This window comes from Schistocerca gregaria, chromosome 2 (genome assembly GCF_023897955.1).
Source record: "Schistocerca gregaria isolate iqSchGreg1 chromosome 2, iqSchGreg1.2, whole genome shotgun sequence".
Taxonomy (NCBI): Eukaryota; Metazoa; Arthropoda; class Insecta; order Orthoptera; family Acrididae; genus Schistocerca; species Schistocerca gregaria.
This window is the reverse complement of record NC_064921.1, coordinates 212,211,337-212,239,124: the sequence shown is the minus strand read 5'-3', so window position 1 is coordinate 212,239,124 and position 27,788 is coordinate 212,211,337. Positions and strand designations below refer to the sequence as shown.

The 27,788-nt window shown below is 42.3% G+C and overlaps 1 protein-coding gene across 1 annotated transcript in view; it reads right to left on the bottom strand.

The window, feature by feature from the left end:
- LOC126335702 (Down syndrome cell adhesion molecule-like protein Dscam2) overlaps positions 1-27,788 on the bottom strand; it is a 1,471,118-nt gene that overhangs the window by 228,925 nt on the left and 1,214,405 nt on the right. Inside the window, exon 13 of the mRNA XM_049999160.1 lies at positions 1,212-1,367. Coding sequence (XP_049855117.1) covers positions 1,212-1,367 — 156 coding nt within the window. The remainder of the gene's footprint in view (positions 1-1,211; positions 1,368-27,788) is intronic.

Genomic DNA, 27,788 nt, shown 5'->3' with positions numbered 1-27,788 from the left:
ACAAGGGATAGGTTGAGAGGCGTCAGGAAATCGTCAATTTGGCAATCAAGGGATGAGCTGAGCATAAAAATAGTAGATGGAGACCAAGGGATGAATGTAGTAATCAGACTGAATCTGATGACGGTTTCAGTAAATATTCAGAGACGAAGAGTCTTACACAGGAAAAACTAGAGTGGTGAACCGCATTAAACCAGTCTCTGGACGACGTACTTCACCGCTTGCGGCTCCTCCCGTCGGGGGGGGGGGGGGGGGGGGGTTCGAGTCCTCCCTCGTGCTTGGGTGTGTGTGTGTGTGTTGTCCATAATGTAAGTTAGTTTAAATTAGATTAGGTAGTGTGTAGGCTTTGAGCCCGATGACCTCAGCATTTTGGTCCCATAAGACCTTACTACAAATTTCCAAATTTTCTTCATCGCCAATTATGGACGATTTGAACGACGACGAAACTCAGACGTCCTCAGATATAGTATACGCTCTCTAGATAAAGACGTGGCGCCGATTCGCAGGACAGAGCGATGTGGTGCAGCGGTTAAGATACTCGACACATTCGGTATAAATCCCCGTCGATCTATCCAGATCTGTTTCTGTAGTTTCTGAAGAGTAGTTAATTACTAGGTTGGTATGCTTCTTTTCAAAATGGCGCAGTCAGTTTCCCTGCCGAACCCAAACATGTGCCCCAGTACTAATGACCTCGCCGTCGACGCCATCGTTCCCAGTCAACGGGAGGAAAGTACATAAAGTACCTACATTTTAAGAACTTCGTTTGACCCAGTCGGACTCAATATCTGGATGTCACAACTTTTGTTTTGCTTCAGTAATTAAGAACTTTGTTTATTAAGCCTACCTTGAACAATCGAAAATTCAAATGTGTTATTATTGTGAACGTTGTGGCTAAGAAGCAATGCTTGCAGCGATGAGCAGAACAATGTTTAGAAAAGTGTCCAGATGTACGTAATTACCAAACGTGTACTAATGTCACTGCATACATTAGCGGTGAGGCAAATTTCTCTCATTGGTTCTACATTAATTATGATTGTCTAAAATATAGCACTCGCATCGAAGCAATTATGTACCAGTTTCAGTGAGAGCCGTCACAAGTTCATCAATATTCTGGAAAAAAGACTGTGTTTACACATTGATAAATTTGATATTTCTCGAATTTGAACGCTGGTAATTCTCTTTTGTACAGAGATGTATATTTGTGGACAACTTACCCATAACCTGGACGTTGAGTTTGCTCCTGGAGGTGAGACCATCAGGGTTCGAGGCGACACAGACGTAGCCCCCGGAGTCCTGCTCGTCCGCCTCTTTGATTACCAGAGTACCGTTTGGAAACACCTGTTGCCTCTCATTCTGCGGCAGAGACTTACCTGAAATGAAAAAAATAATGCTTCTTAATTAATGCCACATGTTGCATCTGACTCACGTAAGAGGTGACGTTGACCACCCACAAATCGCGGGTATAATTATCGAACATAACTCATAAAAAACCAAGGAAATAGGGCTTCCCTCCAAATTTAGTAAATCTCGATGACTCATCTGAACACTTACCGATTGAAATTTAAAACCGATTTTTGCTATTTTGACTTTCTAAAACGTGTGCTGGCAAAACGTAAAGAAAAAAAATGAAGAAAACGCGATATGTTACTTAAACGTAAAATTTTTACAACTGATTGTTTGGACACCGTTAATGCTTGTCCGAAGGCACTTAAAAAAAAGGGGAAGGGGTAACGAATCTGTTTGTATAAGCTCTTACTGGTGACTGCATTAGCTGCCCATTTTCACTGCATTCAGTACGATATCATATGCATCAGTTTAGACTAAATAAAAACGGACAGCGCGAGAAAGAATCTCCTTCCAAATGTTCCGTACATAGTTAACGGTATATATAGGTAATTCATCCATCCGAGAAATGGACAATCTCGACTGTTTTTGCCTGTTATCGATAATGATACTGGAAAGATACTGATCCCAGGAATTCCAAGACTTTCAAGAGCGTTGTAATTTTAAGTTTTAAATTTAACGTTTCGTGCAATTTCGCATTTGTTATTGTAATTTTTCATTATTTTATTAATTTTGAAGTTATATTAACATGCTATGCTAAATGGCAAGTGCAGATGTGTTGACTTCGTTTGTTGTCATCCCTGTATGCGGACATAGGGCTGTTGTCATGCAGATGTCGAATTGTTCTACAAAATACTTCAACGGGTACTTTATGTGATAATGGTACCTCATCCCAAACAAGGGAAGCGCAATCCAGCATCAGTTACTGGTATTACTTTAATCTGAAAAGTAACGCATGCTAAGCGTGACTGGGTAATTCAGGCGACCTCACAAGGATCACCGCTAGATGGCAAAGGCATCGTTTACACACAGGCCAGGGAGTACACTTCATTGTATCTAGGCCAGTTAATACAAAATGCTTGTAAATTATGCAAACAGACCTTCCTCATAAATCACTCTACCTATTACTGAAAACCAGAGGAAAATTGCTACACTAGTTCCTGAGAATTTTCGCAGAGTGAGAATGAAATGTAAGTTTCTTATGGCAAAATAATATTTTTAATGCTATATAATTAAAAATTAACAACTTTCGGATTTTTTCCTTCATTTGTTCTGTGAAATCTTGCTAACAGATGAAGACGGACAACACGGCGATCCTTTAAGGATCCCATTTTTATTGACTGAGGCACGGAACCCTGAAAGGAGAGGATATTTTTACACATCAATACACTCTCTCTACTTAAGGAAAATAAACTCTCTTACATAAGCTAAAATTTTGGATTAAACTATGTTGATACTGGAGATTACGTAGGCCGTAATGTAGTAATTACTGTGATTACAAAAAAGCAAATTCTCGGTAACGTTTGAGAATTCAGTAAAGAGAGAAGTCTTCGTTTGCTGTAGTAATCAGACTCAAAAACATCATACTATTCAAAGACAGTCCGATGGTTTGGATGTTTATCAAAACCGGTATCAAATAATTTTCTGTAACCGTATTTAGACGCCGAATAATGTTTCGGAAGTAGCCTTATAACAGCCACTGTTTCTGATGTAAGACATAGTAAGTGTACTGAAGAAGATTATATCAATATTTATATCATTTACAGACTAACTATTACAAATATGACAAGTCACACATTTTTAGGTTGGGTTCTACATTGAAGAACCGAAGAAACCGGTACAACTGCCTAATATCGTGCAGGGCCCCGAGAACACGCAGAAGTGCCGCTATACGACGTGGCATGAGCTCAACTAACGTCTGAAGTAGTGTTGGAGCGAATTGACAGCATCAATCGTGCAGGGCTGCCCATAAATCCGTAAGAGTACGTGGGGGTGGAGACCTCTTCTGAACAGCATGTTGTAAGGCCTCGCATATATGCTCAACAATGTTCATGTCTTGGGAGTTTGGTGGCCAGCGGAAGCGTTTAAACTCAGAAGAGAGTTCCTGGTGCCAACTGTAGCATTTCTGGACGAGTGAGGTGTCGCACTGTCCTGCTGTAATTGCCAAAGACCGTCGGAATGCACAGTGGACATGACAGGATGCTTACGTACCTGTCACTTGTCAGATTCGTATCTAGACATATCAGTGGTCCTATATCACTCGAACTGCTCGCGCCCCACGCCATTACAGAACGTCCGCCAGCTTGAACAGTCTCCAGCTGAAACACTGGACTCATGAGGTTGTCTCCATACCCGTAAATGTCCATCTGCTCGATACATATTGAAACGAGACTCGTCCGACCAGGCAACTTGTTTCCAATCATCAACAGTCCTATGTCGGTGTTGACGAACCCAGCAGAGGCGTAAAGCTTTGTGTTGTGCAGTCATCAAGGGCACACGAGTAGGCCTTCGGCTCCAAATACCTATGTCGATGATGTTTCGTTGAATGGTTCGCACGGTGACACTTGTTGAGGGCCCATCATTTCAATCTGCATCAATCTGCGGAAAGGTTGCATTTCTGTCTCGTTGACCGAGTCTCTTCAGTCGTCGTTGGTCCCTTTCTTGCAGGATCTTTTTCCGGCCGCAGTCACGTCGGAGATTCGATGTGTTACTGGATTCCTAATATTCACGGTACACTCGTGAAATGGTGGTATGGGAAAATCTCCACTTCATCGTTACCTCGGAGACGCTGTGTCCCGTCGTTCGTGTGCCGACTATAAGACCACGTTCAATCTCACTGAAATCTTGATAACTTGCGATTGTAGCTGCAGTAACCGTTCTAACAATTGCGCCAAACACTTGTTGTCTTATATAGGAGTTGCCGTCCAAAGGGCCGTATTCTGCCTGTTGACATATCTCTCTATTTCAATGCGCATGGCCGAGTGGTTCTAGGCGCTTCAGTCTGGAGCCAGTGACCGCTACGGTCGCAGGTTCGAATCCTACCTCGGGCATGGATGTGTGCAATGTCCTTAGGTTCGTTAGATTTAAGTAGTTCTAAGATCTAGGGGACTGATGACCTCAGATGTTACGTCCTATGGTGCTCTCAAAGGTATTTGAACCACTTTTTTTTCAATACGCATGCGTATACCAGTTTCTTCGGTGCTTCAGTGTACCTCTAAGTATATAAGCAAGAGCTAGCCATTAATGCTTACTTTTCCCCCAGGCAGCAGGTAAGGTGTCGCAATGTATATGCGTGGACACAAGTCTATAATGACAGATGTATCAACTTAGTTTTGCAGACACGACTGAGAAGGAAACACGAGGTTGTAATGTTTGTGACGTGTTTGTGGGAAGACTGTTCGACGTAGAGAAAAAACAACCAGCACACTTCTGTGTGTTCATTTTAAGATACCTGTTAAAAAAGAAATCTAGACTTCTATCCTTTATACCCTGTATGTTTCCAAGTCGACATATCCTTTGAGTAGTGTGTCTTGATTTTTCTCAGCGTAATAATTCTAATAGACGACTGTAATATATATCAACGCTAATAGGCGACGGTAATATAGATGTGTATATGCTCCTAGGGTTTATCGACCTAGTAGGTGCAGTCGACAATAGAAGGGTGTAATAAGGACGAAATTCTTAGAAAGGTAGGAGTCAGGTATAGGAGGAAGACAGGTAATATACAATATATACAAGGTTTAAAAGGGAAATTGGTACTGGAAGCCCAAGAACGTAGTTCTCGGATAAATAAGGATGTAAGACATAGATAAAGTTTTTCACCTGTACTGTTCAATCCAAACATCGAGGTCTCGCGGTTCTAGGCGTGCAGTCCGGGACCGTGCGACTGCTACGGTCGCAGATTCGAATCCTGCCTCGGGCATGGATGTGTGTGATGTTCTTAGGTTAGTTAGGTTTAAGTAGTTCTACGTTCTAGGGGACTGATGACCACAGCAGTTGAGTCACATAGTGCTCAGAACCATTTGAACCATTTGAACCATACATCGAATATCAATGACGTACATTGAAGAATGGCTCAAGGATAAAATTAAAATTCTGGGTGAAAAGATATCAATGACATTGCTATCCTCAGCGAAATTGAAGAAGAATTACAAGATCTGTTGAATGATATGAATAGTCTATTGAGTAGAGGATGTGGACTGAGAGCAAACCGGAAAACGACAAAGGTACTGGAAGTAGCAGAAATGACAATAGTAAGAACCGTAACAACAAAACTGTGATCACAATGTTGGAGAAGATATGAAATTCTTTTGCCTTGGGTACAAAATAACAATAATGGACGAAACAAGGAGGACATGTAAGGCACACTAACACAGGCAAAGAGGAATTTTCTGGCTATGAGAAGTCTACTGAAATAAAAAATACGCCTTAATCTGAGGAATAAATATCTGAGAATGTGCGTCAGAAGCACAGCAGTGTACAGTTGTGAATTATGGACAATGGTAAAACCGGAACAGAAGAAATATGGTGCTACAGAAGAACGTTGAAAATTAGGTGAACTGGTAAGGTAAGGAATAAGGCGGTTCTCCGCCAAATCAACGAAAATAGAAACACGTGGGAAACACTGACAGGAAGAAGCGAAAATGATGGTAGGACACGTGTTGAGACATCAGGGACTAACCTCCGTGGCCCTAGAGGGAGCTGTAAACGTTAAAAATTGTAGGAAAAGACAAACATTGGAATACATCCAACTGATAAATGAGGACGTAGTATAAAAGTGCCGCTCTGAGAAGAAGATGTTATGTAGAGGATTTGTAATGAGCTGCATCAAACTTCTTTTTAAAAAAAAAAAATTGTAAAAGAAAGCTTTCGATGCCACTTTCTTTCTTGCATGCTAAATTTCCTGAATATATCACAGAAAATGTACAGAGCTTAAATGTCGTTGCTGTATGCTCCCAGCTTAACGCTGATAGCGGGTCTACTTGTCACACAAGATTAGCAGCTGCGCTTCGTGGCTGCCTGAGCAAACAACAATGCTTCAGCTGCCGGTTGCGCTAACAGCCCCGAGACTTGCTACGAAGGGCCTCCTCTCGTCCAGCAATTATTATACTTTATGGTTTAGGTGAAACTGTAATTATTATCACGCGCGGTCATGTGGAAAACCGTAGTCATAAAGACTTAACCAGATAAAAATGGTGTCAAAGCTATAGCACGCCATTGGCGTAGCGCTTTTGTAACAGGAAACTCCAGTGACACAGAATTTTCTACTTTGACGGTATTCGCACAGACCGTATGGAACTTTTTAACTAATTTAATGTAACTCGTTGACAAGCCACTCTTCTTCGCACTTGTCCACAGGTTGTTTTGTGGTCCGGTGTCACAGGCCTTTGCAAATCGATGAGAACTAAACGGGTTTCGATTACTCTCGCAATTTACTTCCCGTCAATACGTGAGCGCCCTGGTCTAAAACCATTCTTCAGATATTACATCCCAACTCTTTCTTTTAAGACTATCCTATATATTCGGTCTACTGATGGCATTACACCTGTGCACCGGTTATTTCCTCAGTCCTATCTACAACCCTTCTTTTATGTTGAAGTAAAAATTGTTTTTATCCATTACTTCCAATTGGGCCACGATATCATACACAACTATGTGAGCTGCCTTCATTAATTCTATGTTTATTCTACCCGGATAGGTGATTACCCATTTTTCATACGCTTCAGAGCTTTCAGACATTTTGAGAGGTTATCTCTCGTGTACAGGGATGTTTTTCTTTTTCCGTCAAGTTTAACATTCCTTATACAAATTCCTTTCTCTTCTCCTCGAGCAGGGCTTGCTAATACTTCACCAACACCTCCACCATCACTATAGTAATCCAAATCTATTACTGTTTTGAACTCTCATCGCCTTCAGTATCTTCCACGTTCTGCTTGCTCTAGTACCACCTGCATTTTCTTCTATATTTTCTCCGACTCCCTGCCTCGCCTAATGTTTAGGTTTAGTAATGGCACTTACTGCTTCTTTCTGCTTAGCTCCTTACGTTTTACTGTATTCATCAAGCAGAATGCTCAGCAATTATTATAGGCCACCTTTTACATCAACACCAATTTCTCTACTTCCTCATTCCACCATGGATTCTTACATTCTATCTCAATTTTGTTTTTTCCCACAGACATTCAGAGAGCATCAAATGTATCATCGCTTCGAAAGACTAATATATATTCTCTGCAGTATCATCCTTGACATGCGTTGCCTTGTATGCCAGTCTAAATTCATAGAGAAACCATGCTGCATCCTGCTGTAAACTTAACAGGATATACTGGATCTTCGACAACATCACACTTGCCAGTTCTCCACCTACAACATTTTTTTTCCGTTTCAAGGGAAAGTTGGTTTCTTGAAACCTGTAAGTAATGGTTTGATCCACATTCATCGCCCTGTCCTTAACAAGCAGTCTTGTTTTCTGCGCTGCTATCATATAGTAAATTATTGATCTTAACTTACGATTTGGTTGTTCCCTCTTACAGGCCTACTGGCTTAATGACTTGGGCCTAAACCATCCATTCATTATCTTCAATTGATGAAATGGGTCTGTCAGTCTATCCTATAGTCATTTAACACATTTTCCCCATGCTGAACAACAGTGAGGTCCACCACTACGTGCATTCAGTCCCCAACAACTAAAATTTCTTTTCAATCGCCTATCTGGTCTAGCGATCTCGTTAGTTCCTCACAAAATTCTTCTGTTTCATTCATCTTGGTGTCGTCGTTTGGTGTATACACTGCCATGATCACAACTAAATGGCTTAATAATTAAATTTGCAACTGAAGAATCCCTTACCCAATCTGATTCCTGGATTTTATATCTTTCTTGGATGTTTCGTAATAGCTACGGAGACCCCTCGTCTGGCTCTCTGCGCTTTAGGCTCCAAGTGTTTGATGTAGATATAACCATTCTGTTCTTCCGTATCTTCGCCCTTTTCTGTGTTTCTGTTACGGCTACTATGTCCGTATTATATTTTCATTCTTCATGAAATACTTCCTCAGTTTTAGTGGCAGTCCCGTGGACGTTACGTGTACGGACATGCATGCTCCCTGTCAGTGCCAAATTTCGCTTAGCAGAAAGTCCAACCTGTTCATCTGAGGCTATTTTAAGGGGATATTTCGCCTTGGGGGCCCATTGTCCAAACCCCCATCCTGAAAAAAAAAAAGAAACTCGAGAACCAATCTTAACAAATGAGTGCACCGGGACATAGGGACATATCACACCTTCCCTGGCTGCAACGTATCTCTTTCAGTTTAAGTTCATGATTTTATGTACAGTTTTTGATCCTTTTTTCTCCTGAAATATCTTTATAATCGACCACCGATCCAGCTATGCCTCGCAAATGATAAATATGTATGGTAATTGGACATGCGTCCTAACCTGGGGTATCCCTAGGAATGGTATCAGAATGCAACTCGGAACGACAATAAATCGTTTTCGTTTTCAGTGTTTCTATTTTTTAACTTTATGTTCACAATAGAATTATAAAACTTTAGAATTAACAATTTTTTTCTCTTACTCTGTGGTACAGTGCTGTCAACTCTACCGAAATTCCACTGCACGTAGCGGAGCTCCTTGGCCTTTGCTGCGTAGTGGCGGATCTCGAAGATTAAAACAGTAACGTAGTTTAATTTTCGCTCTGAAGTGCATAAATATTTAATTCAGTATTATGTTGATTTTGAAACTTCAGTAAAATACAAACTAATACAGATTTAATATGTAGTGTGTATGTTACGTATAATGTAATCTGCATTCTTTCATATTCATTTGCTTGTGAATGATTTGGTGACATCTGAGACGATACCATTTAAGATACCACATATACTGAAGGATTCCACCGATAGCTATCAATAAACAATCATAAAGTTATAAACTAAAGAGCCGACTGAAATACGAATTGAGAACCAATATTGTTAAATCAATTCGTTACAGCAAATTTTGTGATTCGGATATGTGTGATTGGGTATTGTAACGTTAAAGGCACAAGGCTACTAAATAATGAGGGCAAAAGGTGGCTGTTCTGCACCCAAGAAGGAAAGGGAGCTTGCGCAAGATGAGGAAAAATCTACAAAACAATTATTCTCTGCGTGGTGGTTAATTGAAGACTTTTTTAAAAACTTGTTAGGACCAGTTAGTAATGTTAACACGAAAGTCAAATGCAGAGCATGCAATATAATGCTTGGAGCCAAACGGAGTGACTTGGTGAACCACACTAGGAACCAGAGTCAGGGAACGACAATGGATATTATTATTATTATACAACTATTATCAAAACTAAATTTAATTGTAAAGGTACAGCAAAAAATTATGATACAAGAATTTCCATAGGAATACAGGACACACTAATATTATTTACGTCAATATACCAGGACCTCGCTGTTGCTATATATGAGTACTTTCGTTTTCATATATTTAAACTAGAGAAAGAGGAAAATGATGCTACAGTGGCTCATATAAGTTTAAGTTTGTTAGATGTGGCTCACAGTTTCACTTTCAATCCAGTGTAACAAGTTGTAGAGGCAGCCAAACAATAAGTCAGGGTTGCATAAAACGCACAGGCGTTAAAATACTGTTCTCTTCGCAAATATTTTGGACGAGTTTATCACCCTTATAGGTGAGAGTTCGAATGTCAGAAATGTCAGATCGATGTGTAAGTTAGTGGGATATGTAGACGGTTCTGAAGTCAAAGCACAACATCTTTATCTAATTCTAATAGGTGGAGACGAAGTTAAAGCTAGGAGTCTGTACAACATGTTAACAAAACGTATAGAGATGTTTGAGATGTCTGCAGTTAACGTTGTTGGGTGTTACGCTGATAATGTCCATGTTAAGTTAGGTGAGAATGAATCATTGAAGAGCTGTCTCTTAAGCGAAAACTTGAAAATGATTCGGAACGGATGTTTTTGTCATTCAACATTTTTGTTGCCGTATCTGACGTACAAGTAATTCCTACCAATGCGGAACCTCTAACATAGAATGTTTGCAGCTATTTTTAATGCTCTTCAAAACTCCAGCATATATCACACGAATTCCTGAAATTCGTGCATTATTCTCAATGAAAAATATTAAGATCTAAAAAAACAAAGTGGTTAGCACTTCCAAACTGTGTTAAACATTTACTGCAACAATGGAACATTGATGATAAGCTGTTAACTGAACCAGCATTCGAAGTTAAGAATCCTGTAGGAAATAGCGCATTTAGTAAACTTCAAAATCCCTACACAAAGGCTAATTAAACAGATCAATGAGATATTTCAGTTACATAATCTATATCCTATGGGAAAACGATTTATCAGAATTCTCGCTGTCAGGTTTATAAGACCTTTCTTCCACAGCAGAGGCGAGAAGTTACACACTGGAAATGTATAAGGCCCGATCAAAAAGTTTCTGCCTGAAGGGTTCCTGCCGCATATAAGCAACACAGTGCGACTACGATGTGGGTACATAATCGCCGACAAGCAGTCAAGGAATCAATGCGACAATCATATCTTTCCGACGCGCGTGCGGTAAACGCGGAAACGTGAACTATGGCGACGTTCTTACCAAATGCGTCCAAATTGAGCGAACATGCTATTGTTCGTTTTTCGGCCACCTATGGACAAACGTAGGTATATATCCAAAGGAGAAAGAAGATTGTGTACAGGACAGCTTGTAAGTCAGGCACCACCGTCATGAAATGATAAAAGTTCGGTGCTGGTCGTGATTTCACCCAAGACGCCGGTTGATCTGGGAGGTAAGCTACATCCATTTCACGGAACATGGTGTCTCCCTGAGTGGCGAACGCAGCTGCTCAACACTGGAGAAATTAAGGCGTGCAATTAAAGCGAAACGTTAGTGAAAGCTGTTACGAGCAGCTCTGCTGCTTCATGATAACGCATGTTCCCATCCGCAAATATCGTAACGCAGAAGTTACGCCAACTCAAGTGGGACACTAGAGCACCCGCCCTATATTTCTGGTGGCTACCAATGCGATTATCAAGCCTTCGGTCCCTTAAAAAAGACCATGAAGGGTCATCTGTCGGACGAGGAGATGCAGGAGCATTTACGGACTTCCTCAGTCTGGAGGACATGGTGTTTTGTAAAGTTGGTATCCGCAACCTGGTTCAGAGGTGAGATCGCTGCCTTAAGGCTCAATGTGATTTTGTCTGATGGTCGTGCCGATTGTGGACTGTACGGCCTTCGAACAGAAACTTTTTGACCGACACTTGTACATGATCCCGTATGTCAAGTAAGATAAAATCTCTACTTGATACACGAGGACTGAATTGATCTACCACGAAGTGACCTGAATTATGCTATATTTAAACCTATATTCCACTACCATCTGAAGAAATACTGAAAAATTTCATGTACAAAATTATATATATATATATATATATATATATATATATATATATATACTCCTGGAAATGGAAAAAAGAACACATTGACACCGGTATGTCAGACCCACCATACTTGCTCCGGACACTGCGAGAGGGCTGTACAAGCAATGATCACACGCACGGCACAGCGGACACACCAGGAACTGCGGTGTTGGCCGTCGAATGGCGCTAGCTGCGCAGCATTTGTGCACCGCCGCCGTCAGTGTCAGCCAGTTTGCCGTGGCATACGGAGCTCCATCGCAGTCTTTAACACTGGTAGCATGCCGCGACAGCGTGAACGTGAACCGTATGTGCAGTTGACGGACTTTGAGAGAGGGCGTATAGTGGGCATGTGGGAGGCCGGGTGGACGTACCGCCGAATTGCTCAACACGTGGGGCGTGAGGTCTCCACAGTACATCGAAATTGTCGGCAGTGGTCGGCGGAAGGTGCACGTGCCCGTCGACCTGGGACCGGACGGCAGCGACGCACGGATGCACGCCAAGACCGTAGGATCCTACACAGTGCCGTAGGGGACCGCACCGCCACTTCCCAGCAAATTAGGGACACTGTTGCTCCTGGGGTATCGGCGAGGACCACTCGCAACCGTCTCCATGAAGCTGGGCTACGGTCCCGCACACCGTTAGGCCGTCTTCCGCTCACGCCCCAACATCGTGCAGCCCGCCTCCAGTGGTGTCGCGACAGGCGTGAATGGAGGGACGAATGGAGACGTGTCGTCTTCAGCGATGAGAGTCGCTTCTGCCTTGGTGCCAATGATGGTCGTATGCGTGTTTGGCGCCGTGCAGGTGAGCGCCACAATCAGGACTGCATACGACCGAGGCACACAGGGTCAACACCCGGCATCATGGTGTGGGGAGCGATCTCCTGAAATGGCCGTACACCTCTGGTGATCGTCGAGGGGACACTGAATAGTGCACGGTACATCCAAACCGTCATCGAACCCATCGTTCTACCATTCCTAGACCGGCAAGGGAACTTGCTGTTCCAACAGGACAATGCACGTCCGCATGTATCCCGTGCCACCCAACGTGCTCTAGAAGGTGTAAGTCAACTACCCTGGCCAGCAAGATCTCCGGATCTGTCCCCCATTGAGCATGTTTGGGACTGGATGAAGCGTCGTCTCACGCGGTCTGCACGTCCATCACGAACGCTGGTCCAACTGAGGCGCCAGGTGGAAATGGCATGGCAAGCCGTTCCACTGGACTACATCCAGCATCTCTACGATCGTCTCCATGGGAGAATAGCAGCCTGCATTACTGTGAAAGGTGGATATACACTGTACTAGTACCGACATTGTGCATGCTTTGTTGCCTGTGTCTATGTGCCTGTGGTTCTGTCAGTGGGATCATGTGATGTATCTGACCCCAGGAATGTGTCAATAAAGTTTTCCCTTCCTGGGACAATGAATTCATGGTGTTCTTATTTCAATTTCCAATAGTGTATATATATATATAAACACAGACTGTGAATGACCCAGTATCTGCCGTCATTGATGTCGATGACCGCTAAACAGAATTGCTAGAATGGTGTGGAACACTGTATACTTGTTCACAATTTTATTTCTTTACATGCTACTAAGCTCCTAAATGTATGGTCGCAAAAGGCCAATGATGTTTACAGCATTCGACGTCAAACTTCTTATCTACTATTCAACTTCTGTATTGGCTGTTAATGGCGCCAACAGGAGTGGCCGTGCGGTTCCAGGCACAACAGTGTGGAGCCGAGCGACCACTCCGGTGGCAGGTTCGAATCTTGCCTCGGGCATGGATGTGTGTGATGTCCTTTGTTTAGTTAGGTTTAAGTAGTTCTAAGTTCTAGGCGACTGGTGACCTCAGAAGTTAAGTCGCTTAGTGCTCAGAGCTATTTGAACCATTTTTTTGCTAATGGCGATTTGGGCGGGACTGGCGGCGTTGAATTGTGGGAACAGTATGAGGCTACAGAGTGTAGTTAATTCACAACAGTGCAACATTGTTGTTGGTGTTGATACAGAGAAGAACAGTGACAATGATAAAAAGCAAACATTGCATTGTATCTACAACAACAGTTGGCGAAGTTGACTTTTCGTCAGAAAGGAATCAAAAGAATTTCTTTGAGTGAGAAAGAAGAGACAGATCAAATATTAGGGTTTGTGCAAGATGAATCAGGGGACGTGCTGTGTCGTGTACGCAGACAGTGTACATAAAGAGTACAGTGATGACTATACGTGTGTAAGAAGCAGGTGTTGAGCGATATAGTTCATCATCCTTGTCGGTCAGAGAGCCAAAAATTCTGTTTCCAGTGAAACGTAATAAAGGGCAGTCGTTGTCCAAGTAGTAATTACTAAACACAAAGCAACAGTTATGAAAGACTTCTAATAAGTCCGCATCAATATGACCATGGAATGCATAAGAAGAACTACGAATATTAAAAGGAGAACTAGGCACACTTGTAACAAAATTTGGTGTTTCTGCCTTTCAAGGATGCTTGATACAATTTACCGGATGTGCATGATAGTGATTACTACGTGACGCACGTCAAACTGCACGCTATACAGGGTGTTACAAAAAGGTACGGCCAAACTTTCAGGAAACATTCCTCACACACAAATAAAGAAAAGATGTTATGTGGACATGTGTCCGGAAACGCTTAATTTCCATGTTTGAGCTCATTTTAGTTTCGTCAGTATGTACTGTAGAGGCGGACCAATTCCATGGCCTTCACGCTCTCCTGACATCAACCCTCTTGACTTTCATTTATGGGGGCATTTGAAAGCTCTTGTCTACGCAACCCCCGTACCAAATGTAGAGACTCTTCGTGCTCGAATTGTGGACGGCTGTGATACAGTACGCCGTTTTCCAGGGCTGCATCAGCGCATCAGGGATTCCATGCGACGGAGGGTGGATGCATGTATCCTCACTAACGGAGGACATTTTGAACATTTCCTGTACCAAAGTGTTTTAAGTCACGCTGGTACGTTCTGTTGCTGTGTGTTTCCATTCCATGATTAATCTGATTTGAAGAGAAGCATTAAAATGAGCTCTAACATGGAAAGTAAGCGTCTCCGGATACCTGTCCACATAACGTATTTTCTTTCTCTGTGTGTGAGGCATGTTTCCTGAATGTTTGGCCGTAACTTTTTGTAACACCCTATAGAGACTACAATGATTTCAAGGGAAACAGTGGATGTTTGCTCAACTTCAAACAGTGCTACAGAATTGTAAGTCGTGAGACAACGAAATTGCAAAAAAGACCCAACTTGATGGTGCACAGAAAACTGCGAAATTGATCCGGTAATATGTAGATGAGGTAAACAAATTTATGCTATCGTTCAGTACGGAATTTGTTTTCAACTTCGACCAACCAGGAGTTGAAGCGGGAATGTGTATGAAAGGAGCCCTGGAAATTACAGGTACAAATGAAGTTGTATCAAGATCAAAAAATACATCAATGGCTTAACGCCTAAATATACAGTTATGTCCACACGTAATCGGAACGGTGAATTGACTGGAAAGTTATTTATTGCATTGCAAGAAGTTTGAAGTGCTCTGCTTCCTATAATTCTTTGTCGTGTGCATGATCTTACAAGGGCAGTTCGCAATATTTACGTCACAGTTAGATAGAGTGGGAAAATGGGCTTAAGAAAACTACAACTGTGGTATGAGCTCTGCTTTTGGCCAATAGCTCAGCAAAATAACTTACTTTTACTTGATTAGTGGTCTGCAAATAAAAATTATACTCCTTTAGAGCAAGCTATCCCTCCTGAAACGTGTGTGACTATGCAGCTCATACCACCAGGATCCAGTGGACAAATTCGACTTCAGGATTTTTTCTTCTGGCATATAAAACATATTACCACACTGCCTGCTGTATGATAGCCAATTTCACGATAATCTCCACAGCGGACTTTCTCTTATTCGGTTGGATGCCATTACATTCCGCCAGTTCTAATCAGCCCGTTACACCAATATGTTTCCACATGAATTCTTTAAGACTGGATATTTAACTAAACGTCTGCATGATTTGTAATTCTCAAGGAGTTCGCCTTCGATCTTGACGATGCGAACCTTTGTGAGCACTGTGGCGCTCCACTGTAATTCGGTGTTCATGGTCAATAGCTTCTTCTGAAGATTTCTTGAAGATCAACGAAGTCCATTGTGTGAAGCGTAAAACATACATCCCCGAGAAGATTGATCTCTGCAACCCTTTCCACCCCCACCCTCCCCCAACGCTCATTTTGTGTAGCCCTCCAGAAGCACACGGTGAATCATTACCACCTAATGTTTTTCCTCTCATCATTGTTAATACAAAACTTTCAAATGAGCTTTACTTAAAGACGGCACACTCAATTGATTCCTTGTTAGCCTATGTATCTGCAGTAACTTTTATAGACTACATTATTAATTGTATTTGCTACCAGATGGAGTGGAATTAGAATATGCTTGGTTTTGGTACCGGTATGGGATGGTTTACTAATCTAGCAATTTGTGAAAGAACAGACAGCATGCGATCAACTGAACAGATAATTCGTTTGGTACGATGAGTCACAGCAGTAAATCTAATAAAACTTCCTAAATGTATAGGTTTCCTATTGAAACAGAGTGCTAAAATGAAAACAAAATATGACGTTGCTGTATACACAAGTTTTAGAAAAGTATTTACAATATGTGGAGGAACGATATATAAGCGAGAATTAATTTGTTAACGGTCTAAACGCATTGCTTTCGCCGTTGAAAACCTGTTGCGAGAAATAACAAGAAACGGCACATTTTCACAGCGCAGCGCAAAACATTTTCTTCGTCATGGCAGATTTTAACTGAAAATAACATATGAACTCTCCGTCCGAAAGTCAATAATTAAATCGCAAACGTTTTTCCACAGTTCGGTCACGAACTGTCTGAGATTTTTGGTAACCACTTTTCAACTCTCTATACGAGGCCAGAGGCTTTCTTAGGGAAACTTATCTCTGCCACTATCTCATTTTTAGTTGTCTTGGAAGAAATGAAAAGATGTTTTTGATAATAATAATGTCTTGTGACGAGGGCCTCTCGCCGGGTAGACCGCTCGCCTGGTGCAAGTCTTTCGGTATGACGCCACTTCGGTGACTTGCGCTTCGATGGGGATGAAATGATGATAAGTAGGACAACACAACACCCAGTCCCTGAGCGGAGAAAATCTCCGACCCAGCCGGGAATCGAACCCGGGCCCTTAGGATTGACAGTCTGTCGCGCCGACCACTTTTTTCTTTAATCTCATTTTGTTTGCTTTTGCTCGTTGCATCTGCGCGGGGCGGACGTCGTAAGACATCCGTTTCAGTTCGTTGTTGATCGATTAACTCAGTTTTTTTAATTACAGAGGGCAGCAAACCCTCTCACCGAACACGCTGAGCTACCGTCCACTCAGCTACAGGGGCCGGATATGTTCTTGATGTTCTCCTACGAGGTACAACCTATTAAGAAATAGCATGGTCGACATTACACACAGAGGGTAAAAAGTATATACTTAATTCAATAACCCAACAGAGGGAACCCTTTTTCTTCATGCAGTGTCCATAAGGCATTAGTTTACGTTGAATTCTTGGCTGAGATACACAAGAAGAGACATGAGTGCAGTTAACGCGTCGCGTTTATCGAAGACGTGTGATACCATCTAACAAACGATGCTTCTTCGACAGAAATGAAGACTAAACACTGGAGAAGGACAGTGATTCAGCTTGGAGGAAAAAAGGAAATAGGTGTGCAGGTACTGGATTTGACCTCACAGTCCGCGGACGCCGATCCTGTCGAAAATTTATGATCTTCAATGTAAGCGAAGTTAACAAGAAACAAAGATCTTCATTTTGGAACAGCTGTCAACGGAAGTTCGACGGTTCTTGAGGTCTCCTCCACGTGAATAACCGAACGTGCCTCAGAGATGCCAAGCAATTACAGACACGGTGGGTGATTGGACGTATTATTAATTGTAACTGCATTTTTCTGCTTTTCATTTATGACGTATTTATACACTTTAGTTTGTTGTCAAGTACAATTTTCTACTGATTAACCCCACAATAATCTTGATTAACAGAGTGTATGATGCTGAGCGAAAGCAAAGCGGGTTGCACTCACATTTTATAACAGATTTGCTGTAATTAGACCTCAAAATAAGTTTTGGCGTGGACAAAATTATTCTTTAAGCTATTTAATAGTTTCATGTTTATATCCAAGGACCTCGGAGAGGCAGAGAAATATTGACGCAGAGTAATAGAAAGAATTATTCCCCCAGTTCCAGTCACAGTGTGTGAAGAATACAGCTGAAGGTGGCCGAGTCCGCATGCACGGTCATATCAGCCATACGCTTTAGTTACCAAAACCTGTTGGAGAGGAACATTTGGAGACAGTAGAGATAGAACGCTATTGTTTGGACTGTATAAGGAAGTGTGCTTTAACTGCAGTGGAAAAACCATATATTCTTAAATCTGATTTCTTATCTCTCGTACGGTGTTGGGTGAGTAAAGTTAGTAATTTTGAGCTTTGTCTCACGTTTCTTCATGATACCCTTATTGTTTAGAACGGTTTTGCGTTGGGTTTACTCAAATAGGGTAACTGGTAAACAATATTATAGGTTTCTCAAGATTACAAGCGCTACTAATTATGTAACAGTAAAAATTATAAAACCCAACGGCGTTCTCAATAGCCACTATTCACGTTGTGTAGGTCCTGTCGTTTACATGCCAATAAGGAAAAAAAAATAATTTAGATAAGTATTTTTCTCAAGAATTCTCACATTCGTTTGAAAAAGTTGCTCCGGTAAATGATCTACTAGAGACTTAAGCATGAAATGTCATAGTTAAGAAGATATAGCAAACTGCCAGTAAATTCTTTAAATTTGCAAATACTACGTTGTATTACCAGTTATCATCTCAGTTAAGCAGTTGCCCCAACAGCGTGTGCGGTAGGACGGAAAGGCACATCATTGACTAGCACTTCAGTAGAAACATCAATTTAGGTAGATCAAAAATAAAGGTATGGTCGATGTTGAGTACACTAGAGACAGAAGGGAACTTTAGCAGGACGAAGATGGTGGAAGGAAAGTTGTCACAGCTCTTGAAAGTACTATCCCGCATTTTATTTTGATGCATTTGAGCACGCTTGACGTCATGTGTTACCAAACGAGATTTGACGATCGAAACAGATCGTTATTACCTGCTTCAATCTTTCTTAGTTGTTAATGAAGTACACTATGTGATCAGAAGTATCTGGACACACCCAAAAACATAGGTTTTTCAGATGATGTGCATAGTGCTTCCACCTACGACCATGTACGCCATATCAGAGACGTCGGTAATCATTAGACATCGTGAGAGAGAAGAATGGGGCGCTCCGCAGAACTCACGGACATCGAAAGTGGTGAGCTGATTGTGTGTCACATGTGTCATAAGTCTTTACGCGAGATTTTCGGACTCCTAAGCATCCCTAGGTCCAATGATAGCGATGTCATAGTGAAGTGGGAACGTGAAAGTACACGTACAGCACAAAAGCGTACAGGCTGATATCGTCTGCTGACTGACACAGACCGCTGCCAGCTGAAGAGGGTCGTAATGTGAAATAGACATTTATCCAGACCGTCACACATTAATTCCAAACTGCATCAGGATCCACTGCAAGTACTACGACAGTTAGGAGGGAGGTTAGAAAACTTGGATTTCATGGTCGAGCGGCTGCTCATAAGCCACACGTCAAACCGGTAAATGCCAAACGACGCCTCTCTTGATGTAAGGAGCGAAAACATTGAACGATTGAATAGTGGAAAAACGTTGTGTGGCGTGACGAATCACCGTGCACAATGTGGTAATCCGATGGCAGGGTGTAGGTATGGCGAATGCCCGATGAACGTCACTTGCCAGCGTGTGTAGTGCCAACAGTATAATTCGGAGCCGGTGGCGTTATGGTGTGGTCGTGCTTTTCATGGTGGGGCTTGCACCCCTTGGATTTTTGCGTGACACTATCACAGCACAGGCCTACATTGATATTTTAAGCACCTTCTTGCTTCCCTCTGGTGAAGAGCAATTCGGGGATGGCGACTGCATCTTTCAACACGATCGAGCACCTGTTCGTAACCCACGGCCTGTGGCTGAGTGGTTTCACGGGAATAATATCCCTGTAATGGACTGGCATGCACAGAGTCCTGACCTGAATCCTATAGAACACATTTGGGATGATTTGGAACCCCGACTTCGTGCCAGGCCCCGCCGATCGACATCGATACTTCTCCTCAGGACAGCATTCCGTAGAGAATGGGCTTCCATTCCCCAAGAAACTTTGCAGCACCTGACTGAACGTGTGCCTACGAGTGTCGAAGCTGTCATCAAGACTAAGGGTGGGCCAACAACTTTTGAATTCCAGCATTACCAAGGGAGGGCGACATTTTCATCTAGGTTTCAGGGTACTTTTGATGACATAGTGTAAGTCAGCGAGAAGAATTTTTTTCTCTTTTTTTCCCCAACTGATCAGGAGTGCCCCAGGGAACTTTAATAGGTTCTCTGCTGTTCTCTATATACATAAATGATTTGGCAGACGGGATGGGCAGAAGTCTGCGATATTTTGCTGATGATACCGTGGTGTACGGTAAGGTGTCGAAGTTGAGTGACTGTAGGAAGATACAACACGACTTAGAGTTAATTACCAGTTAGTTTTATGAATGACAGTTATCCATAAAAGCGAAAACGTGAAAACTGTGGTAGGGAAGACAAAGGGTCGACTTCGCTTTATTGGGAGAGAGTGGGTCGCATGCAAAAGAGACAGCATGTAGGACACTGGTGCGACCTATTCTCGAGTACTGCTCGAGAGTTTGCGATCCGTACCAGGTTGAATTGAAGGAAGACATCGGAAGTAATTCAGAGGAGGGATGCTGGACTTGTTACCGGTAGGTTCCAACGGAGATGCTTTGGCAGCTCAAATGAGAATCCCTGGAGGGAAAGCAGGGTTCTTTTGGGAAACACTATTAAGAAAAGTTAGAAAACCGGCATTTGAATATGAATATGACTGCCTAACGAATCTGCTCCCGCCAACAGACATCACGCTTATGGAGGACGAAGATAAGATACGAGAAATCAGGCTCGTACCAAGGCGTATATACAGTCGTCATTCTATCGTTCTCTTTGCGAGTGGAACAGGAGTGACAAGTAGTGGTACAGCGTACCCTCCGCCATGCACCTTACAGTGGCTTGCGGAGTAACTATGTAGACGTAGGTGTAGATGTCGATGCAGGTACTGAAAATACCCAAAGCTGTACTTGTTCATGTTTGGTCAAATATCGAAGCGTCTTCTCCAACTTTTTTCGTTATTACTTTTTTTCCTTTCAGTCGATCGTACACGTGACAAAGGGGAAGCGCGCTGATAACAGCGCAGTTGAGCAACTCCCCCCCCCCCCCCCCCCCACCACACCCCCGCCAAAAAAGAAAGGGGAACTGACAACGAAAGATCCGTTACGGATAACAATGCGGAACAGCGGAGGTGTTAAAGCACTTTGCTAACGACGATGTGGAACACCTACGCGGCGTAACTCTCTCCCTTTTCGCCAAGTACGTGGCCTGCAGGTAATTGTACGTCTCGCGGCTCTAACTTTTCGCAGCGTCTGGGCAGTTCTCGTTATTCATGTACGCCTCTCTCTGAGAGCCACAACAGTGGGCGTTAGATTCTCTGCCGAGCCTGCATTCCGCCCGTTCACTGTTGTGTGAATATTCCACGAGAAAGGCGCGCGAAACTCCTGCCGCATTTGCCTTTTACCCGATCCGAAAGGCCGTCTTTTTGAAAGCAACAGGATGCTATTCAGCCACACAGCGTGATATAAAGGAAATGAGCTTACGTGGAGAACAGCACGAAAGCATTGTTACACCACAGCCGTTTCCCACAAAATACTTTAAAACATAAAAGTTTTCCACGTGGAACTTGTAAAACTTTGTTCATTAACTTTTTAGGGTGAACATAAAACGCTTTTATCGTCGATATCAATGCAAATAGTTTCACGGACCAACCAGTCTGATAATACTGCTTGGTGGTCAGCAATCACCAACCTGTGTAGTAGAAAGTAGAGTTTATCAAATGAGGCCCACCGAGACTGTGCAACTCAAGACCGTAAAATTCATGTTGTGACAAACTGCAAATAATTTTATTAAACTTACAAGACATGTTTTTGTGTAATTTTGTTGGGCCCATGGTGATATGCTAAATTACATGTGGTGAATTTATTACAGTATACATGTTGGGGAACTGTTTTCTGTTGGTGATTAGCTTTATTGAATGTGAGAAGTAAACTAAAAACTATGTTAGAAATTAATAAAATAAATTGATTATGTGTGTTACTGTGTAATAATATAATTAATAGGAATCATAAATCTTATTATTTCTACCGAATACACCCAATTCGGAATTGTGCTCGTAGTTACCTTATAATCCATTAAATAAATTAACTGAAACAATTAACATGTTTCTGTAACACACTAATATTGTTGTTGTTGTGGCCTTTAGTCCTGAGACTGGTTTGATGCAGCTCTCCATGCCAATATATCCTGAGCAAGCTTCTTCATCTCCCAGTACCTACTGCAAGTTACAACCTTCTGTATCTGCTTTGTGCATTCATCTCTTTGTCTCCCTCTACCATTTTTATCCTCCACGCTGCCCTCCAATACTAAATTGGTGATTCCTTGATTTCTCAGAACATGTCCTACCAACCGATCCCTTCTTCTAGTCAGGCTGTGTCACAAACGTCTCTTTTCCCCAATCCTATTAAATAACTCCTCATTAGTTATGTGATCTACCCATCTAGTCCTCTGCATTCTTCTGTAGCACCACATTTCGAAAGCTTCTATTCTCTTCTTGTGTAAACTATATATCGTTCATGTTTCACTTCCATACAGTCCATACAAATACTTTCAGAAACGACTTCCTGACACTTAAATCTATACTCGATGTTAACAAATTTCTCTTCGTCGAAACGCTTTCCTTGCCATTGCCAGTCTACATTTTATATCCTACTCCCCAAATAGCAAAACTCGTTTACTACTTTAAGTGTCTCATTTCCTAATCTAATTCCCTCAGCATCATCTGACTTAATTCATTGACATTCTATTATCGTCGTTTTGCTTTTGTTGTTGTTCATTTTATATCCTCCCTTCAAGACACTATCCATTTCGTTCAACTGCTCTGCCAAGTCCTTTGTTGTCTCTGCAGAATAACAATGCCATCGGCGAATTTCAAAATTTTTATTTCTACGCCATGGATTTTAATACCTACTCTGAATTTTTCTTTTGTTTCCTTCACTGCTTGTTCAATATAGAGATTGAATAACATCGGGAAGCGGCTACAACCCTGTCTCACTCCCTACCCAACCACTGCTTCCCTTTCATGACCCTTGACTCTTATAACTGCCATCTGGTTTCTGTACAAATTGTAAGTAGCATTTCGCCCCCTGTATTATCCCTACCACCTTCAAAATTTGAAAGAGAGTATTGAAGTCATCATTGTCAAAAGCGTTCTTTAAGTCTACCAATGTTAGGAACATAGGTTTGCCTTTCCCAAATCTTTCTTCTAGGATAAGTCGTAGGGTCAGTAGTGCCTCATGTGTTCCAATATTTCTACAGAATCCAAACTGATCTTCCCCGAGGACGGCCTCTACTAGTTTTTCCATTCGACTGTAAGGAATTGGCGTTAGTATTATGCAGACGTGGTTTATTAACCAGATAGTTCGGTAATTTTCACATCTGTACCTGCTTTCTTTGGGATTGTAATTATTACACTCTTCTTGAAGTCAGAGGGTATTTCGCCTGTCCCATACATCTTGCTCACCAGATGGTAGAGTTTTGTCAGGACCTGGCTCTCCCAAGGCTGTCAGTAGCTCTAAAGGAATGTTGTCTACTCCCACGGACTTGTTTCGACTTAGGTCTTTCAGTGCTCTGTCAAACTCTTCGCGCAGTATCATATCTCCCATTTCATCTTCATCTACATCCATTTTCATAATATCGCTCTTGTATAGACCCTCTATATATTCCTTCCTCCCTTCTTCCCTCTCTTTGCTTAGAACTGGGTTTCCATCTGAGCTCTTCATATTCATACTAGTGGTTCTCTTTTCTCCAAAGGTCTTCTTAGTTTTCCTGTAGGCAGTATCTATCTTACCCCTAGTGAGATAAGCCTGTACATCCTTACATTTGTCCTCTAGCCATCCCTGCTTAGCCATTTTGCACTTCCTGTCGATCTCATTTTTGAGACATTTGTATTCCTTTTTGCCTGCTTCATTAACTGCATTTTTATATTTTCTCCTTTTATCATTTAAATTCAATATTTTTTCTGTTACCCAAGGATTTCTACTAGCCCTCGTCTTTTTACCTGCTTGATCCTCTTCTCCCTTCCTCAAAGCTACCCATTCTTCTTCCATTGTATTTCTTTGCCTCACTGCTGTCAATTGTTCTCTTATGTTCTTCCTGCAACTCTCTACAACCTGTGGTTTATCCAGGTCCCATCTCCTTCAATTCATCAGTTTTAATCTACAGATCATTACCAATAGATTGTGGTCAGAGCCCACATCTGCCTCTGGAAATGTCTTACAATTTAAAACCTGGTGCCTAAATCTCTGTCTAACCATTATGTAATCTATCTGAAACCTCTCAGTGTCTCCAGGCTTCCTCCATGTATACAACCTTCTTTCATGATTCTTGAACCAATTGTTAGCTATGATTGTGCTCTGTGCTTCCTCCTTCATTTCTTATCGCCATTCCATATTCACCTACTACGTTTCCTTCTCTCCCTTTTCTTACTATCGAATTCCAGTCACCCATACTCCAGTCTTCCTTCACTATCTCAATAATTTCTTTTATTTCATCATACATTTCTTCAATTTCTTCGTTATCTGCAGACCTAGTTGGCATATAAACTTGTGCTACTGTAGTAGGAGTGGGCTTCGTGTCTATATTGGCCACAATAATGCGGTCACTTTGCTGTTTGTAGTAGCTTACCCGCACTGCTATTTTTTTTATTCATTATTAAACCTACTCCTGCATTACCCCTGTTTGATTTTGTGATTATAACCCCGTATTCGCCTGACCAAAAGTCTTGTTCCTCCTGCCACTGAACTTCCCTAATTCCCACTATATCTAATTTCAACCTACCCATTTCCCTTTTTAAATTTTTCCTGAGAGAACGCCATCATCATTTAACCATACAGTAAAGCTGCATGCCCTCAGGAAGAATTACGGCTGTAGTTTCCCCTTGCTTACAGCCGTTTGCAGTACCAGCACAACAAGACCGTTTTGGTTAGCGTTACAAGGCCAGATCAGTAAATCATCCAGACTGTTGCTCCTGAAACTACTGAAAAGTCCTCGCCGATACCCCAGGAGCAACAGTGTCCCTAATTTGCTGGGAAGTGGCGGTGTGGTCCCCTACGGCACTGCGTAGGATCCTACGGTCTTGGCGTGCATCCGTGCGTCGCTGCGGTCCGGTCCCAGGTCGACGGGCACGTGCACCTTCCGCCGACCACTGGCGACAACATCGATGTACTGTGGAGACCTCACTCCCCACGTGTTGAGCAATTCGGCGGTACGTCCACCCGGCCTCCCGCATGCCCACTGTACACCCTCCCCCAAAGTCCTTCGGCTGCACATACGGTTCACGTCCACGCTGTCGCGGCATGCTACCAGTGTTAAAGACTGCGATGGAGCTCCGTATGCCACGGCAAACTGGCTGACACTGACGGCGGCGGTGCACAAATGCTGCGCAGCTAGCGCCATTCGACGGCCAACACCGCGGTTCCTGGTGTGTCCGCTGTGCCGTGCGTGTGATCATTGCTTGTACAGCCCTCTCACTGTGTCCGGAGCAAGTATGGTGGGTCTGACACACCGGTGTCAATGTGTTCTTTTTTCCATTTCCAGGAGTGTATATCTCCCAACAAAGTCACCCTAGCGACTGACATATACTATCAGTGTAGAACATTTGACTTTGGTTATCGAGCACTTCAGCTCCTTCAAAGTGAAACCCTCTAATGTGGCCTTTAAGTTCTGGAAAAAAGATGAAGCTCGGATGGGGCTAGGTCGATACTGTATGGAGGATGATCGACGACTGTGAACCCAAGTCTTGGGCGGGTTGCAGATGTTGCAGTGCTTGCACGTGTTCTGGTACTGTAATACTGAAGGAGACCTCGTGTGTGGTCTGGCATTGTCACGCAGAATGGGTGGGCGCCCCATGCGAGGATGAACCCTTAGAATTATTACATTCACTTTTCTGAGTGTCTCTCACGCTCCAACATAGCTATGTTACACACAGACACGTTACTCTTCACTCGGAGCTGCCTAAGGGCAGAGGCTTGTAACTTTTGTCAGGGAAGGGTGAAAATCTACCGAGTGATATGCTTGAGATGCAATACTTGAGCCGGTATTAAGTACAGAGTAATAAGTTCGGAGGCGTTACATCTCGTATTACTCTTAAGACAAAAGAGATTGCCGAGAAATCCTGTCCGCAGCTTAGCAGATTGTTTCAAGAATTAGTGGATCACTCTCCAGCTGAGTGTCCGAAGTTTTGAAATTTACTGTAGGATGAAAACGTAAGGCAACGTTCCGGATTTGAGTCCTGGACCGACAGAAGTTTCAATGTCATCGATTTTCTAAACACCATGCACTCGAAACGTGTAAACCGGCTAGTTTCCATAACTCTCTTGCGGATTATGTAGGTAACACGTAACTAGCTCTTTAATTGACGAGAACGCGTTATTTCATATTTTATATTCATTTACCTATCAGGTTCAGTAGGGCCACATAATAAAAGCTACTTGGTCATGGAACTAGCCGGTATATAACTTAAAGAATATTCCTTAGAAAATTAATTAAAGAAGTAATAAAAAACGAAAAAACTGCGAGAGACTATACAGATAGATAAGACATCACGAGGCTGCGTTGACCGGTTCCAGTCCTCCCACCGAGGTAAAATTCGTCGGTCTTCCAAAGGATAGTCAGAAGCACTGACCATTTAGTCACTGAGGCAGACTTTGATGTATTACTGCATGCTCTAGCGTATAATGCTTTGAAATACGCCATATGGTGACATTCTACCTAGTCGGATGTTGTAGTGTGAGGTTTCCTGCTTCCGAAACATCCACAAGAGTTAGATTAGGTAGATTAGATTTTTCCAGGCTTTGTGCTCGCTATCTGGCTATGTGGTGCAAAGTAGAGAGTTTGTTACGAAATTTTGATCTGTTAAGAAGGTTTCTGTTTGGATCATCAGTCCTGTAAGTGGCTTGAAGATGCCCGCGACGAGTTCCTCTTCAGTGTTAGCCTCTTCATATCAGAGTAGTGGTATCACACAATGTCCTCAGTTACTAGTTGGATGTATTCCACAATCAATCTGTCACTACAGACATTATTGTTTACAGTTTCTTCAAGTGGCTTGAAGCTATTCCGCGATGTCTTAACACATCATATCCCATTCTTCTTGTCCCTTCTCCTTGTCAGTATTCTTTACATATTCCCTTCCTCTCCGATTCTGTAGACAACTTCATTTCTTATCACTCAACTCATTTTTCTAAATTCCTCTACCTCACCACACATCAAACGCTTGAGTTCTCCTCTTTTCCCGTTTCCCCAAGGTCCATACAATGCCGTACTTCAGTCGTACATTCTCAGACATTTCTTCCTGAAATTAAGGTCGATGTTTTACACTAGAATACATATTTAGGCTAGCCATCTCCTCTTGGCCTGTGCTACTCTGTGCTTTTCATGTCTTCTTTTCTTCTTACGCCAAGTGTTATTTTGCTTCAGAGCTAGCAGAATTGCAACACTTTATCTAAATAGTTGTCTTTAATATTACTGTAAAGATATTTGCTTACCTTATTTCTGCTGCGCCTCATTACATTTTCCTTTCTTCGGCTTAGCTTCAATCGATATTCTGCACTCATTAGACTGCTCAGTTCTTTCAGAAGGTTATGTAATTACTCACCTTTCCGAATTTAAAATCAATGAATTTTACATTTTGACGTGGGTGTCAATAACTTCGAGCTAGTTTGCACAATTCAGTGACTGTGA